We start from the raw sequence: 17,356 nt of genomic DNA, 5'->3' as shown, positions 1-17,356 counted from the left end.
CCCTTGAGGTCACCACCATCCCTACCCAACCCACTCTGACACAGCTTTGCTTACCCTCTCCTGCCGCCCCGCTACTTCCCCTCCCTCCTTTCTGTTACTGTCGTGGTGCTGAAGTTGTTAACGTTGGAGCGGGTGTCTTTAAATGTCGCTACCCCCCCCCCCCCCCCGCCGCCGCTGTCGTCCTACGCTACAGTGGGGTGGGTTTTTTCGAGTTAATAACAACCGCCTCCCCACCCATCCAAACCCCCCCATGCTAGTTTTTGCGTCGACCTCAGGCGTCAGTGTAAGACGTTAACTTTAGAGAGATTTCCTCTGCTTCGCCACTCCCTGCCCCACCCCCCCTCCTCGTCGTTCCTGGGCCCCCCTTCAGAGGCTCGTACGCGTGTGTTTGCGTACTGCAGCTGAATCCGCAAAGGATGCTGGAGGTACCAAGAGAGCGAGAGAGAGCGGCAGGGAGACAAATTGCAAAGCCCGCTGTGGTGATGAGCACGTTTCGGCGTCCACCGGTATTGTGAGAAGCCTACAGAAAAGCACACTTCATCAGCGCGAATGCAAAACACAGGTAGACGTTTGCAGTGCGGAGATGGTTTCCTTGAGAAACCGTTCCCCCACCCCCCCCACGCACACACACACGCACGCACGCACGTCCCGGCAAAGAGCGGGGCGAGTAGGCATTCCCTTGCATCCCTCTTATACCCCTGAGCACTCCCACCCCCACCCCTGCCTCATTCTTCCGTCGGCTCCCCTCATCAGAGAAGCATCAAAGCGGCAGCACCACCACCACCACCGTCGTAGCTTGTTTTTCCCTCTTCCCTCACTCACAGGTGCGGATTACTCACTTAGGTCTCCTGTCGCTGGCGGGTGTGCTGGTGGTGCGCGTGTGGCAGGAAACCAGCGACCTGTGCGAGCAGCGTGTCTGTGTGTGTGTGTGTGTGTGTGTGTGTGTGTACGCACGCGCTTGCTCATGACCGCAGTGCTGCTCCCTGATACGCTCACGGAACGTCCACTGGCACGCAAAGCACACGCACACTATATATATATATATATAGTGTGTGTGTGTGTAGGCGTGTTGATTAGCCACGCTGCTCATCTGACTCTCTCGCCACGGACGCGCATTGCAGCACACAATCCGTAGGTACATACCCCCTCCCAAGCCATCCGCCCGCATCACCCAACGTGCCACTCAAAGCGCGTGAGTGAGAGAAGAGCAAAGGAAAAGGGAAACAACACGAGACAAGTGCGGCGGCGGCAGGTAACCCGCGTGTAACAAATGAAACGCGAGGCCCGATCACCCGAAATAAGATGCATATCTGAAGGCGAAAACACGCACGCACACACAAGCGAGCGCTGGCTGGCAGGACGCCGAGGGGGGAAGGAGGAAGGAAGGAAGGTATGGCAGAAGTGCAAGGTGAGTATATTCATAAACACTTTGAAGAAGCGAGCGAGAGACGTCGAACAGATTGAAAGCAAAAGTAAAAGCAAAAGGAGAGGCAAAAATAAACCCAAGACGGTGAGGAAAAGGGGAAAGGCCACGTGTGCCTCTCGCTCGCTCGCTCTTTCATCTCTTAGTGCGCATACCAGCGTTTTGCCCCACTGTGTGTGTGTCAGTCTTCTGGCCTCTGCTACTACACTACCTGGTGTTACTGGCGTATGTCCTCATCCTCTGGGGTGTTCATCTCTCTCTTTCTCTCTCTTTTTCGTTTATTTCTCTCTGTTGCGGCTGGCTATTTCTCCGTAGGTTTGTGCGTGGGACTTTCACGTTGCTGAAACACTTGACGGCAACTACGTGGCGTTTGGCTACTTTCTTTCCTCTCTCTCTCATCTCTCATCTTGTGTTATTGTCGAGTGAACGTGGAGGGGAAGGGTGTGTGCAGTAGTGCCTGCCTGAGCGTCTAGTCTCTGTGTTGTTCGCGGTGGTGGTGGTGGTGGTGACGCTATCCTGCTCCAAGGAGGGGGGTGGTGGAGTGTACATAAGGGTACACGCTCACCTGTTAGGTGTGCATGGGCCTCTCTTTGTGTTTCGTTTGTTGGCACGCAGGCGGACTCGTCTTGCTCGCCTCTCCTTTGTTTCATCTCTCTTGTGCTCTCGCTCTCCCTCCCCTCTCTGTCAGTGTGTGTGTGTGTGTGTCTTCGTATTTTCACGCCTTACTTCCTTCTGGTCTTTCCTCCTTCTGGTCGGTCTCTGCCACACACCAACTAATGAGCTCTAGTAAAACCTCGCCACCACCTCCGCAGACGTCAGCGAAATCTTCGCCCGTATCGGAGTCACATGTAGTCAACCCCAGGCAGACAACTTTTACGGCGTCCCCGCAGGCGGTGCCTGTGTGCAACCGCTTTGTGGCACGAAGTTGCGCCTTCGGTAAGCCAAGCAGTGGCGCCGACGCCTCACCGCCGTTGCCCTCGCCATCTACAGCGATGGGGGTGATGGCGGAGAAGGATAACACAGGCGCGGCAGTACTGAGGAACAGCGTCCTCGTCACCGCGTCATCGCCACTCGATTCGTCGGCGAGCAGCACGCCTGCCCAGTCAGTGCCAATTCTTGCGATGGGGGCTTCGTTGTTGGGCCGACTGAAATCTTCCCTGACGTCACCTGACGCGCAGGTGGGCGCCATATCGGCAACAACGACAGCCGCTGCCCCTGCTACCTGTGCTTTACTTACTTCAAAAATAGAGCATACCCGAGCTCATCGATCGGTGGATGCCGATAGCGTCGAGGGAAGCACCAGCGGCGGCGGTGGTGAACGCTCTCCCTCCTCACCCGCAGCTTCTGTGTGGCCTGGACGGCAGTCCCCCCCACTGAAAGCCATCGCAGCGCCGCTCAGCAAGTTGTATCGACCACCACACGCACGTGAGGACTCGTTGCAGCAGCATCGGAGTGCTGGTGATAGCGGCGGCGGCGGCGGTGGCTCCAACAACAAAACGGAGGCCTCATTGGACGTGGTGACAACAACGTCTGGTGCAACCGTGACGCCATCAATGAACGCAGCTGCCACTGCAGGGGTAACGGCTTTGGCGGAGGCGTCTTCTTCATCACCATCCCCGTTGTGTCCGAGCGTGAGTACAGCCGTGTCAGAGCCTATTGTTGCCTCGTCGGACTTTGCGGCAAGCAAGGCCAACGCGCTGCCGCCTGCCGCCCCACCGCACGGCAGTTCAACGGGCATGGCTACCCACCTGCGGGAAGTAGCCGGGATGGCAAGCTACACAGGCAGCGCGGCAGATGCTCACGGCCCCGTCACCACGCTGTCGCCGAAAAGCGCCGCAGAAACCCACGCTGAGACAGACGTGGTAACGAGTGCGTCTTCGCACTTGGCGGCCCCGCGACGTGGCGGCAGCTCGGTATCTGCTGTTCTGGTGTCCAGTGGAACCCCTGTGGCACCATCTCAACCCCCCGCAACGAGCGAGGGTAACCAACCTGAAGGTGCGGCAGCAGAGGCGGCAGAGTCAACAGAGTTCAGTGCTGCCGAGAAGCAAGAAGCAGAACCGTCATCAAAGCCCTCCCGCTCAGCGAAGCGTAAGCACAAGATGCGGGTGGCAGCGGCGGCGGCGGCAGCAGCAGCAGCAGCTGAAAAGGTCCAACAGCCTGGGACAGCGGTGGTGGTTGACATAGCTGCAGAGAGCAACGAAGTCGTGGCTGCACACCCGGAGGATAGCCCAATACCGGCAGCCAGTGGCAGGAAGTCGACCAGAATTATTCCTGCTGCACACTCATCGTCCTCCCGCACGGCGTCGGCCCCGACGAGCACAGCAGCGGCGCCAAACACGAGTAACGTGAGCCGCCGTCCTGGCTGGCACCCCCCTTCCACGACGTCTGCGGCAGTGTCAGCAACTCTGCCTGGGGAAGGTGCAGTCCACGTGACCAGTGACACAGAAGTGGTGGGCCGCAGTTGGAGCGGTGGACCGCAGATGATGACGAATGGCCCTACTGGCATGATGACGATTCCCTTAGCAGGAACACCATTCCCGATGAGGTACGCGGGGCACATTGCGAACACAATGCTTGGCATGAGCGACGCTTCCGAGAAGCTGCTACCCGCTGAGATGGCGACAGCAGACTGTAGTGGCAACGCCGGTTACATGAATGGCTATGGGTACCAGCAACAGCAGCAGACGGTGACGCACGGCCGCTGCAACTGCTCCCCCATTGTACCTCCACAGCAACAACAACACCCACATCTGCGGCCTTCCGCGTCTGACATGAATCTCGGCAGCGCGGCGGCGACCATCAGTCCACGCTGCAGCAGCACCAGCGCCAAAGCCCTGCTGACTGCCGGCGCAGTAAACGCGTCTATGAAAGGCGCGGCGGCAACGATGTTTGACTCCGCCGCCGCACCCATGAGCGCAAGCGGTGGCGGCGCACCTCGCTCGCCGCAGCGTGCACCTGGCCTCCACCGGGGTCGTGCCGCGGCGGCAGCAGCCAAAGCGAAAGTTCAAGCCGCGGTGGCGGCTAGTCAGAGTGTAGCTGGACAGTTCGCACCGTCCGCCTCCCCGTCCCCCGGCCCGGCAGCGACAGGGAGTGTGTCCTCGTCCACACCGTTGCTTCTGCGCAACGGCCACTTGCCGAGCATCCGCATCGGTGTTTCGTCAACAATGAATGCTGACCCATCATCAGCGGCGGATCACGCGAGTGCGCCTGCGGCAGCCTCGATGGCGGCTACTGGCGGCGCCGGCAGCCCAACGCTGAGCATGGCGACTGGCATACCACGACACCACCACACGCCGCCGCTGGCGCATCCGTCGTCCGTCTCTGGGCAGTTCTCGCAGCGCCCCCATCATCACCACCACCACACCACTTCTCTCGGAAGCGTGAGCCTCGACAGTAGCAGCGGTGGGGGCAACATTATCACGAGCCATCACGAAGACATGCTATCGCAGTCCCCCATGTCTCCTGGCGCAGGGCTGGAGCATACCCTCGCCACCATCTCGTCACACACCCTGCCTCGATCGCAGGGTGGGGTCTCGGCCACCATGAGCTGGGGCAGCATAGGTGGCTCCAACCACGGCCGCTCGACAAACACAAAGCACAAGGGCACCGCCAGCGACCATACGTACAGTCGTGGGAGCAACAGCCACAGCGCTAGCACTATTGGCGGCTTCATCAACAACCTGCGCAGCGGCAGTCGCCACGGCCATCCGCAACAGCAGGTGATGTCGATGAGCCAGTCAGGCAACCACATGAACCCCATGTACGGAGGTCTGCCGAATCTGCAGCAGCAAGGCACCAGCCAAGTCGGCAGTAGTGCTGGCGGCATGATGCACGTGCACCACAACACACTTAACGTTGGCAGTGGGGGCGCGGGGCAGCAGCCCATGTCCCACCGCCGAAACCAGCATCAGCAGCACCCCACGGCAGACCCACCGCCGATCCCGTACTACGACTTCATCATGGTGTTGCCAACGTTTGTGGCGACGTGCCTGACGCTGAAGCCGGCGGACGAAGCGAACCGCGAGCAGCTCTGCTGGACCATCGAGGCCGTGCTGCGAAAGAACGTCAGCCAGACTTCAGCAATTCGTGTCCATGGCTCCATCACGACCGGTTTAGCGCTGCCGTCGAGCGATGTGGACCTCCTCGCCGTCGGGTATGAGCCGATCGCGCCGCTCGAAGCGCTACAGCGGCTGTCGCAAGCCCTCCTGGAGTTGGACGAAGACAGCAAAAATGACGCGCTTCGCTTGCAGGAGCTCATCGAGGCTGAAGCACAGTACCGCCGGCGGCAGCTGGTGGAGGAGGAGAAGGACCGAGCAAAGCAAACGGCCCTCGTGTCAGCGGCAGCAGCACCCGACGAAGACCGTCACCAATCCAGAGAGAACCGCAGCAGTAGTAGCGGCAGTGCTAGCGAAAGCTACGAAGCGGCCAGTTTGCATAACCCCAGCAGCGACGCCGATGGCAGCCGCAGATGGGCTGGAGAGAAGGACAGAAAATCTGAAGGGGCGAGCGGCCTCTCGCCGAAGCGTGTAGCACGTGGTCGCAGTATCGCTACGACCCTCCTTGGCGCAGCGGCGCCGGTGGACTTAGCGCTAAGAAGAGAGATCGATGAGGTGGCGCGTGCTGCGCCGAATCGCGCCGTGTCTGGCGACGCACAGCGCTCTTCCTGTGTGTTTCAAGACGGCACGGCCACAGCGACGCTTCAGCAAAACTGCAGCGCCTCGCTATCGTCGACAGAGTCCAGCACGACGTGCTCCTCCGCTGCCGCCTTTCCCCTCGACACGCGTAAAGTGTTTCTCACGGCGAGCACCACCGCTGACGATGATGACGAGTTTGTTCGCCTTGCCTCCGGGCCTGGCTTCGGTGGCACTGTCCCCGGCCCGCATGCCACATCGACCTCCAACAAGAGCGGTGTAGGTCATGCGTGCCGTGCGAGCGCGGGTCGCCTGCGCGACTCCGACATGGCAGCGGCGGACACAGAATTCTACGGCACCGTTAACGACGTAGAGCAGGCCGAGGAGGTGTTTCGCGGCCAGATCGAGAAAGGCTACAACTTCAGCACCTCAATGGACTTGTCAGTGCTCTTCGCGCCATCGAGGAGTGGCGGTATGCCACCCGTCGCACCACCACCACCACTACCAGCAGCAGCAGCAGCAAGCTGCTCAGATGTTGAGCGTGCCAGGAGCAGCGGCGGTGGTCTCGCCCTTCAAGCATCCATAACGCAACTGCATGACTCCGCCTCGTCGCCTTCGCAGGGGTCTGCCCCAGCGAGTGGGAACGCGGAGCTAAAAGGTGGCGCTCTTCCACTGTCACCCGTGATGACAACGGGCCTGAATATCGGCGAGGATATCACCACAGGACATGCGCAGATGCTGCCACGAAGCAAGCTAGCAGCAGCTGACACGGATAAGTCGGCCACTGAAACAGAGTGTCAGTGCAGGCAGTCGAGGCCTGCAGGCGACGGCGCTGCAGCGCAGGAAGGTCGTAATGCCGGTAGCGACGGAGATGCTGCGGCCGCTGAGGCGGAAGCGACGGACAGGGCTACAGAGATCCCTGTTACCGACGAGGCCACGAGACCTCCGCCGTCGTCGGTGTCGCCAAGAGCGGCAACAGCCTCTGGAGAGAAGGCCGCTGTGGTACAGACCACTGTACCTCTGCCTGCGCCCCAGGACGCGGTGACGCGAAACCCGGTCGTTCTCGGTGGCTCTAGTGGTGGTGCCAGCGGCCATCTGACTTACGTCCCCGTTCGTGAAGGTCCGCTGTTCTTTGTGCAGTGCATCACGGCGACGCGGGTACCAGTTATTAAGCTGACAGACAAGGCAACCGGCACCAAGGTGGACATCACCTTCGCTGGCGGCGAGCACTGGCGGTCAATGCAGCTTACACGATCTCTTCTGGAGGTGTTCCCGCATGCACGCCCGCTTATTTTGTTCCTCAAGTACTGCGTGCGCAGTCTCGGTGTCGGTGAGAGCGAGCCTGGCGGGGTGACATCCTTTGCCATTTATCTTATGGTTCTCCACTTCTACCATGAATGCCGCAAACGCATCCTCCTCCTCCTCCGTGAACGGAACGCCGCGTCGTCGCCATCGGAGGGGAAAGCCTGTCCAGCAAGGGCGGATGCCAGAGAACAGCAGCGGCAACATCGCTCAGCGGTGGAGGCTCTGCGCTGTGGCGACACTGAGGACAAGAGTGCTGCTTCCCCTGCCACCCCTCACTCCCCCGCTACCGCGTACCAAGGCTCGTCTCCGACGGGCACCACCCCCCTCAATCTTGGGCTGCTGGAGCAGATGCTGGGCGAGTATCTTGCGCGTGTGGAAAAGCGTCGCGCCCAGGTGGTAGAGGATGCAGGGGCGAGAAGGTGTGCGTTGCTAGACGCAACAGGCATCAGCGATGTTGGCGGGCCCTATAGCAGCGGTGGGGACACCCAGAAAGTGGCCTCAGCGCTTAGGAAAGCGTCACCCTCCACGGCTGTGGCGACGGGGGTATGTGCCACCATCAAGGCTGCCTACGCCGGTGAGGACGAGGGGCGCCTACGTTCGATTCGCCAAGCGATACTGGGCTTTGTCGGCGACCCAGCAGCTTCGACAAGGGCGGCCGGGACGTCGATGGCTGCGGCGGTAGCGCTACCGCCACCGCCATCACAGATTATGACTGGAGCGACCACTGAAGAAGAAAGCGACTCAGGGCGTACGCAGCAACCGCAGAGAACCTTCTCCGACACTTCTGAGGGAGCCTCCTGCGGCGGGGCAGTAATCGGTGCGAGCAGCAGCAACAACAGTAGAACCCTGTCCCCGTTGCACGAGCAGCAACTTCCTAAGTCCAACGGGACTGCAGGCACTGGCAGCGCCACCGGTATACCGAGTGCCGGCGAGGTACTAGCGCCTGTAGTCGACGGTGCGCCTGGCCGCCTCGCGCCACCACCGCACCACTACCTACTCAAGACGGTAGAGCCGCAACCGCACGAACGCGTGATGAGCGATGGGTCGTGCGTGGATAAACCACGCGCTGGCGAAGCGACAGGGCGTGGCGAGAAGGTGGAGGAGGAGACGAGCGTTGCGCGCTTGACGGCGGCTGTGGCGACACCGGAGGAATCGACCATCGCCGCCGCTGGAAGTGCAGATGATATGGGGCCTGAGAAAGCCGACCGACACTCCACTGAGTCAACGCCGCTGCCAGCGGAGGCAGAGACGGCTGGTGCAGCTACAGCCTCTCCAGACGGTAAGGGCGACTCGGCAAACGGCCAGGACGCAGCGGGCGCCAACGCCAGTCCAGCAGCAGCAGCCTCGACGTTAAATGACACTTCGGAGGATCACGACGACGACAACGCCTTCGAAGCGTTCGCCGCGGACTTTCTGCGCCGGCAGGCAAACGTGTCAGACCTCTTCCTTGACTTCTGCCACTACTACGGCTGCGCCTTCGACTACGAGACCAGCGGCATCCGCTTCGCCACCGACGGCAGCTCCGAGGTCGTGGCAAAGCCGCTCCTCTGCTCCCGCCGCGGTCAGCACTTTCACATGACATCGCCTTTCGACCCCGAGTACGACTTGACAGCGCGTATGACGCACATGCGCGACTTCCAGTGGCTGTGCTGGTGGTTTGCCGAGTGGGGTGTGGCGCGGCAGTCGCCGCAGTACTACGGCAGCTGCAGCCTTCAATACGTCCTTCAGTGTCTGTCGCCCATGTCGGCAGACGTTGACTGTCAGGCGGTGCATCAGGCACTCATGCAGCGAGCCGTCGCTGCGGCGCGAAGTGCCGAAAGCGCCGTTTCCGCTGGGGCGCGGGCGCAAAACCACAGTAACGGCGGCGCCGCAGACGAGGGGGGTCACTCGTGCCACGGCAGGAGCGCCCCGACGCTCGCCTTTCAAGAGAACGTCGAGAGCACTCGGGACATAACGTCCCTGCAACAGCGACAGTCGGCGCCAAGGCCACCGCGCACGATGATGTCAACGAGCAGCAACGCCCATATCTGCGGTGCGCAGCGAGAACAAGCGCTGGTCGCGGGAGGCAACACAGCGGTGGCAATGCCGATCAACCCTCACACGCATCCGCAGCCACAGCAGCAGCGAGTGAGTATGACGTTGTCGCCAATGCACGCGTACAGTGGCACTCACGTCGAACAACAGCCCGGCGGCGATGCGGCGGTGGTGCAACACTACGCTGCCGAGCCGTTCCCTCACTTGCATAGCATGATGATGATGCCGCCTGGATCGCCTGCATGCGTTTACCAGCAGCTACCGCAGCAGCGGGCTGACCCCAGTGGAGTGAAGGCCATGGACGCAGCCGCGCACCCAGGCGGGGGAGGCTTTGGTGGGCATGACCACCGCAGCGCCCCTCTTTCAAAAGGCAGGAGCGGCAGCACCAGCGCGGCGAAGAAGAGCACCGCGTCTCGCCGTCATCAGGGTAGCGACGGTGTGTCCACAACGGTGCACAATATGGCGGCCACACACGCTGCCAGTAGTGGTAGTAGCAGCCGTCCTGCAAGCGAAGCCGGCTCCACTCCGGCGGCCTCAGCATCAGGGCGGACTCATGCCCGCCGACGTACACCACTGCAGCTGCCGTATGTAGACTCGCGGGAGCAGGTCTTTGACGGATCCACTAATCATGCCGTCACGACACCCACGACAGCGGGGGTGACTGTGGCGCATGGCTACCTTGATGAAGGCGACGAGGCCGCGGTAGCGGCAGCGAGTCGCACTGTTTCGCCTCCCCACGGCGAGAGTCAGGAGGGGGGATGGACGAGCCTCACTGCCACGGCGTGCAGCGGCAATAGTCCCCTTGACTGTGTCGATGTGGCGCTGATGTCTGTGGAGGAGGATGAAGATGAAGACGAAGCCGGGGGGCACTATGGTGGTTATGGGGAGGGCAGCGAGAGCGTTGTTGACTACGCCGACCGCTTCGAAAAATACGGTGGCCGTGCGAATGCAAATGCAACGATGCTGCGGCACTACCAGCAGCAGCTGGCACCGCATGACGTGCAGGTCACCGCTGAAGCCATTAAGCGCTTCACCCGTTGCGGCGCCGACGCGGAAGGCAATGCCGACGTCTGTGAGCAAGACGCAGATGGACCGTGTGACGGTTACACGCCGAACATGACGTACGGTCGCAACCACGGTCATGTTACCCTGCAACGACACCAGATGTCCTACGGCAGCCCGTACGTGATGAACCAACCCGCAGGTGTTTACGTCTCCCCGAAGCAGCAACAGTACCAAGAGCAGCAGGAGCAGGCAGCTGCGGCAGCCGCCTTCTACTACCAAGCATTCGCCCAGCAGCAGCAGCAGCAGCAGCAACCGATTATCAGTCGAACCTGCAGTGGGCTTGCGACCACGGCTGGTTCATCCTCGTCCCCCAGCTACCCCTTCACAGCTCTGCACTACGATGTGCAGCAGCACCTCTGGCAACAGCAACAACAGCAGCCGGAGGGTCACACGACGCGGCACAGCAGCGGCTTTGTTGATGTCGTCCTCACTGCCGCCGCCGATCAAGACGGAGGTAGCAACCATCGCAGCGACGGCGCTTCCAACGCTACCGCAACCAGTGCTAACGCACCTCAGCAACAGCAGCAGCAGCCGGCCTTCACCTACACGCCGTACGTGGGATATCCCAGTGTTATCTGGGGGGTAGGTGGGGCGCACAGTACAGACGCGGCGAGGACTGCAGGGGGCGGTGGGGCGATGCCTCAGCAGCCGCAGACGCCTTCACGGAGAGGGGCGTCGTTTACGATGAATTGCCAAAACCTCACGACTGTAAGAGCGGCAGGATCACCGGTGAACTCCAGCAGCAGCGGCGGCGCCAGTATCAGTGCAAGTGAGCCACAGAAGCCGCAACAGTCTCCTCATAGCGGCCATCGACATTCCGCGTCACACCACCACTCAAGCTGGGGTAGCGAAGGCGCCGCGGAGGGTGGCGGAGACAGCAGCGGTGCTGGCGAGGCAGGTCAAGGGTAGCACAAACATACACAGAGAGAGAGAGAGAGAGACCGACAGAGAGGGTGAGAGCATAGTGCTGCAGCGGTGCCATCACGCAGCCCTTGGGGATGCAGCGTGTGCGGGTGTGAGTAGGTGCATTGCCAAAGCGAGACACATGGAGGGAAGTCTAGTGCGGACGCAAGCAAAAATGTCACCACTCGCAGCAGGCGTATCGCTGCTGTCGCAGAGACGTACGTATGGATGGGAGGGGGGGGGTGTCCCTCCCACCGGCCCTCTCTCTCTCTCTCTGTGCCTCCACATGTCAGAAGAAGGCAAATGAATGGAAAAAATTCGCTTAAGATTTGAACCTAGAAAAACGAGGTTTACGTAGCGACGAGCAAAGAGAGGGAAGGCGAGGGGAGGAGGGGGCACATCCTTGTCTCCACCACGCTGCTTCGACCCCTCCCCCTACGACAGCAACATGCGCGCCCGTACACACGCGGAAATACCCACATTTGGTCCTGAATGCGGTGAAGCGTCTTCAATCTCTCTTTCTCCCGCGGCCCCGTAGGAGGGCGGGGGGAGGAGATGGTCACCTCCCCCCGTCTTTGGTCTCGCGGTATGTCTGTGCGCGGCCTCAGTACGTGGGTGGGAATGGCGTGCACATCGAACGTGCAGAGGCGTCGGCCTCTGTCCTTCCTTGACACTAACCTTCCATGTGATGGGGGATGGCTAACACCTCATGCTCCGCGATGTAGGCGCTCATGCGTCTCCGCTTCCTCTTCCGTCTTCATTTCCTCTTCTCTCCTCCCACCCACCCACCCTACTCCTGTCGTCACTCTCGACCGTACGAACCCCTCCTCTACTCGCTATCGCGGTATTCCTCTGTTTCTCTCTACTGCGCTGTACCGCACGCTAACCACGCCGGCCTTCTCTCCTCCCCACACAGTTGGCTCAGCCACGCCTTTGCCAGTGGCACCCGATGTAGTGCACGCGCGCACGCATTCAACAACAAGTAGCAGCAGCAACACCAGTCACTCTTCCCTCTCCCCCTCTACCACGTGCCGTTCACACACCAAACCACCCCTGTAACTCTCAGCAGCAGCAATGGCCAAGTCCAGCCGCTCGAAGTGGAAGAAGATGCACCGGCGCCAGCGGGCGCAGGCGGAAGCGATGAACACGGTGAAGCGCATTCGCCAGCTGAGCAAGAAGCTCGAACTCACTGTGAAAGGCGGGATTAGCGCCGTGCCGCCCCAGGAGCCGGAGAAGCGCTTCCATTTTCTCAACCCGGAGCTGGACTCGCGTGTGCCGAACACGCGTAAGCACCTGAACAACAACTACCGTGCTGAGCTGAACCACGTCCAGTACGACTACACGAAGCCGCTGAAGCTGGCACCGCCAAAGACCAACATGTACGGCAAGACTGACGTGAACGCGCCGCATCGGATGACGGTGACGTACGAGACGATCGACGCTGACGCCCCGTTGGCGGGCCACGCGCTGACCAAGGCGGACATGGAGCGGCTTGCGCGTCGACAGAAGCAGCAGGAGAGCGAGACGTCTGCCGAGGCGGCCTGTGCGGAGGAGGATATCAGCAAGGCAGAGGTCAACAATGACAGCTGCGACAGCGATGACAACGGCCCGGAGGAGTACGTGATTGGCATGAACGACGTCGCGCCGCACCGTGCAAGCGGAAAGCGGAAGGCAAATGCCAAGAAGGGGAAAGACTTTGTGGCACCGAAGGCAACGATGAGCACTGCATCAGCCTCCGCTGGTGCCTCTTCGTCTGTGTCGGTGGCAGGCTCCAGCAGCCGTATGCTGGCCATCGCGGCTGCTGCCGCGATGGCCAATGAAGAAGGGTCCGATGATCGTCCTCGCAGTGGCGGCGTAACGGCGGTAAATAAGATCTCAAGCATGCAGTCGATGCGCAGGAAGAATGGCACGGTGGTATCCACGGGCGGTGCGTCCAAAATGAAGAAGGTGGGGCATCTGAGTGGCTCGAGTGGCACCCGCGTTGTGAGCAGCGGCACCAAGGCAGCGAAGAAGACCGGCAACGCGAAGCACAGCACGAAGTCGTCGTCGTGATGCTGGCAAACGGCCGCTGTGCTCGCGTACGCACCAGGTCTTAGGCTGTGGGAATGGGCAGGGCATTGTGCAACAGAGAGGGAGTGAAAATGAGCAGCTGGAGAGGTCCAATGCGGATCCCCACCACACCAACACCGCATGAATCAGTACAGCATGCTTGCATGCAGGTGTTTGTGAGTTAGTAGGAGGGGGGGGGGGGCAAGGAGACTGGGCCGGTTCTCATAAAGTGTCGCCTGCCAGGTCGTCGTGTCTGTGTGCGCTGCGTCACCTCTTCCCTCCCCTCCCCCCCCACCCACTGTTCGCATCTCGCACGTTACTGCGGCAGTGGCTGTGGCAGCGACCTCGGCTTACCATGCCTCTGCTCAACTGCTTGGTGGTGCGTCTGCGCTTTGTGAGTTTCGTGCTGCCCTCGTAAATGCAGGTTGTTGCATGTCTGTCGGTGTTTAGCTAGTTGATGGTGTCTTCTTCACGCACTGCTGCCCGCATAAGTGGTCGGTAGCCGAACTGGGAGCCTCTCTCTCTCTTTCTCTCTCCTTCCCTCACGCCCCCCCTCCCCAAATCCCCACCGCCTTGTGGGTGTGTGCCTCCACATTTGTTTTGCTGTTCTCTTCTTTTAGATTGATGGTGGCTCACACGCTTTAAGCGAACGTGTGATCAGCGCTTACAGGGGAGAGCGATGCACATCTACGAGCACTCTGTCTCTCTCGATCGCACTCACGCACACTCTCCTTTCTTTCTCCTTTCGGGTAATCAATCTTACATGCAGTAACGCAAAGGACACCACCTAAAAGACACTGAACCGATAAAGTACAATGCAGGTAAAGCTGCACCTCCTCACACACGCACACACACTGCACCTATGCGCATTATGTCTGCGTGAGTGAGTCTATCAGTGTAGCGTCATTGGTCAGCGCTCTCTCCCCTCGTCGCTCTTCATCGTGCTTGACGTTTGTGTGGATGGCTGAGCGGACGGGTATATCTAAGAGACTCTCCCCAACATCTATGTCAAATCTCTACCCCTCCCTCCTACCCCCACACACCCTCCGGCCGTGGTCTGCATGTGTCGGCTCCTTCTCACCCCTCCCCCGTCTCTCTTTCCGCCCATGTTTTGTGTGACACCCCTTTGCTGAAACAGAGACGCACGGCAGCAGTGCGCTCGAGCTTCTTCTCCTCCTGTGCCGCTTTGCATACCAACGCTCCTTTCCTTAGGTGGGTGTGGGTGTGTGGAGGGAGGACGTCATCATTCGCATGCACTCACTCCCGCAGCAGCACCAGCAACTCATCACGCGTGCGCGTCACGTCTCTTTCACGTGGCATAGTAGAGGTCTTACTCTCCTCGCCTTCTACTCTCTCCCACTCCCCACCCTCGACAATTCAGCTTCTCGATCGCTCTTCTCTCTCTCTCGTACGCACGGACTGTTCGCGTCGCCGTCCTCGCCATCATCGCGCGTGGGTGTATCTGTCCGTACGCCCATGCTTGTTGTCCTTTATTGAGTCTTCTCTGAGCTGGATACCCCTCTCCGGACTCCCTCCTCTCCTCTCCTCGTTGTCCTTGATACATCCCCCCCCCCTTCTTCTCCTTCGCCACAAAATCTTCGCTTGCGTGGCGTGCACGTGTCTGTGTCTACGCGTTGTTTGTTTACGACCTCTGCTCGCGTCCCTCTCTCTCTTCCTCCTCCCTCGGCCTTTACCTCTCCCGCCGTTCTGTATCGTGTGCTGTGACTTCCCCTCCCCCGCACTGGATTCCTCTTTTCTCTGCTGCTTCCCCCCCCCCCCTCTGATCAGCTCGTGTGCGTGAGCGTGTGTTGTTCGCCCACGCTTGATTTGGTTTGGTTTGGTTTCCTGATCGGCGAAAGATGGGCAACATCATCTCCGGCTGGTTTGAGGGCCTCTTCAAGAACAAGAAGGCCAGCATCGTGATGGTCGGCCTCGACGCAGCAGGGAAGACAACAATACTAGAGAAGCTGAAGCTCGGCACCTCGCGCGAGACGGTGCCGACGATTGGCTTCCACGTCGAGTCGGTGGATTACCGGAACGTGACGTTTCACCTGTGGGACGTGGGTGGGCAGAAGCGGCTGCGGGCGCTGTGGAAGATGTACTACGAAGGCGCCAACGCTGTCATCTTCGTCGTTGACAGCAATGACCGCGCACGTGTCGGCGAGGTGCGTGACGAGCTACGAACACTCTTGTCCGACCCGCTACTGTCCGGCGCAGCTTTACTGGTGTTATGCAACAAACAGGACCTGCCGCAGCGGCTGACGCCTGCGGAGCTTGTAGATGGGCTAGGTTTTCGCGACCTCTCTGACAAGGGCCTGGGACGCTACCTGGCTGGCCACAAGTGGTATGTGCAAGGATGCTGCGCGCACACAGGTGATGGCCTGTACGAAGGACTGGACTGGATGTGCTCCCATCTTCCAGACAATGTTTAACCGAGGGAACGGGAAAGGTGGCAGCAGAGCACTTGGCGAGAGAATAGCATGCAAGATTCCTCGGTTGTGCCCGCGTGTTGGACTCTGCACGCGTGTGTTCAAGCCTTTCCACTACACCCGCTGCCGTGATGGCCTTCTCGCTTTCTCTTTCCACTGCCACACACACCCACACACACACTCTCAGCGCTTCCCCTTTGTGCGTGGTGGGTGGGTGGGTGGGGGGGCGGTGCTTCGTCGCTGATAGTGTTGTTGCTTTTGGTGCCAGGCTATGTTTTTTTTTTTTTGGGCGGAGGGAAATGGACAGGGAGGCTCGTCCTCTCTCTTCTCCGGACCCCTTCTGCTCTGCGTATGAGCCGGGGGCGAGTGCACGTGTGTTCATTCCTCTTCTCACTGGATGGCACATACTCGCCCTAGACGCATGCGCGCACACACACGTACACACACACACACACACGCACTGCATCGCATCAGCGCCGGCAATACGCACGGATGCAACAGAAAAGAGGGGCAAGCTGAACGACACAGGGGTGAGAAGGACTTCAAAAGGTGGTTCTCCTTGCACACGTGTAGCGATGTTGTGGCCAACCAGGTGGAGAAGTGGCGTTCAGAGCAGCGACCCGCTTTCCCACCTCCCCTTTCGACCACGGGATTTAGGGGCGCTGCTTGGGGTGAGGATCTCTGCGGACCCCGCTGTAGCCGCGAGATGGTGTGAACGAACTTAGTCGTGCGGGTTGGGGGTGGGGAGGGAGGAAGGGGGGGGAGCTGTGGGAGTTCGTGTGAGTTGTACTGTTACCTCGCGATCCCCCCGCTCACTCGCTCGCCCGCCCGCCCCTTCTTCATGGATGCTGAACTCATGAGTGGAGCGGGGTGCATTGCTCATGACCCTCCCCTCCCCTCCCCCCGCACTTCCGACGGCCTTGGTTCCCACCTCATCCTGTCCCGCGCGGTCGCCTTCGCCCCTCCGTCGCTCGCGCTTTCCACTCCCCACTCTTTCCCCCTGCCCGGTGCCGCCTTGCGACCCGCCTCCGCTGCATCCCCGCTGTCGCCCCCGCTGCGCTCCCAGCCCCCGTGGAGGGGGTCACCCCGTCCAATCGTCCCCCTACCCGCCCACACTCCCCTCCCCTCCCCCCCGCGCCGTCCCACCCTCACCATCCATCCCTCCCACTACCCCCCGCCGGCTGCCTTGTGGCTTCCCCCGCTGCGCCTCTCCCCTCCTCTCCCCTTCCTACTACCTCCCTCTCTGCCCTCCTCCCCTTGCCCCTTACTCCCCCCACGCCCTTTGCCCCCGCCACTTCCCCCTCTCCCCCCCCTTCTTCTCTTCCACTCCTCTCGCCCTTCCCTCCCCCTCGCCTCCCTCCCTCTCGCTGCTTTCTCTTCTCCCCTCCCCCCGCCCCCCCGCACGCCTGCTTTCGTCCCCGCCCGCGCCCACCTTCCTCTCTGCCCCCTTCTCCCCTCTTCCCGCCCCATCACCCGCCGGCCCCTCTCCCCTCCGGCCCCGCCAGCGCCGACTCCGT

General features: G+C 60.8%; 3 protein-coding genes across 3 annotated transcripts; all 3 read left to right on the top strand.

The window, feature by feature from the left end:
- Positions 1-2,199: 2,199 nt before the first annotated feature.
- Positions 2,200-11,367, top strand: LBRM_04_0550 (conserved hypothetical protein; the record flags this gene model as incomplete). The annotated part of the gene is made up of 1 exon (XM_001561689.2): positions 2,200-11,367. The coding sequence occupies one exon, from the start codon at positions 2,200-2,202 to the stop codon at positions 11,365-11,367; it is 9,168 nt and encodes a 3,055-aa protein (XP_001561739.2).
- Positions 11,368-12,435: 1,068 nt separating this feature from the next.
- On the top strand, positions 12,436-13,413 carry LBRM_04_0540 (conserved hypothetical protein; the record flags this gene model as incomplete). The annotated part of the gene is made up of 1 exon (XM_001561688.1): positions 12,436-13,413. The coding sequence occupies one exon, from the start codon at positions 12,436-12,438 to the stop codon at positions 13,411-13,413; it is 978 nt and encodes a 325-aa protein (XP_001561738.1).
- Positions 13,414-15,269: 1,856 nt separating this feature from the next.
- LBRM_04_0530 (putative ADP-ribosylation factor) lies at positions 15,270-15,842 on the top strand (the record flags this gene model as incomplete). Its single annotated transcript, XM_001561687.1, has 1 exon — positions 15,270-15,842. One exon carries the CDS (start codon positions 15,270-15,272, stop codon positions 15,840-15,842), a length of 573 nt encoding a protein of 190 aa, XP_001561737.1.
- Between the last annotated feature and the right edge of the window lie 1,514 nt (positions 15,843-17,356).

This window comes from Leishmania braziliensis, chromosome 4 (assembly GCF_000002845.2).
Source record: "Leishmania braziliensis MHOM/BR/75/M2904 complete genome, chromosome 4".
NCBI classification, from domain to species: domain Eukaryota; phylum Euglenozoa; class Kinetoplastea; order Trypanosomatida; family Trypanosomatidae; genus Leishmania; species Leishmania braziliensis.
Note: the sequence above shows the minus strand (reverse complement) of the source record. Positions and strands in the feature narration are given on the sequence as shown.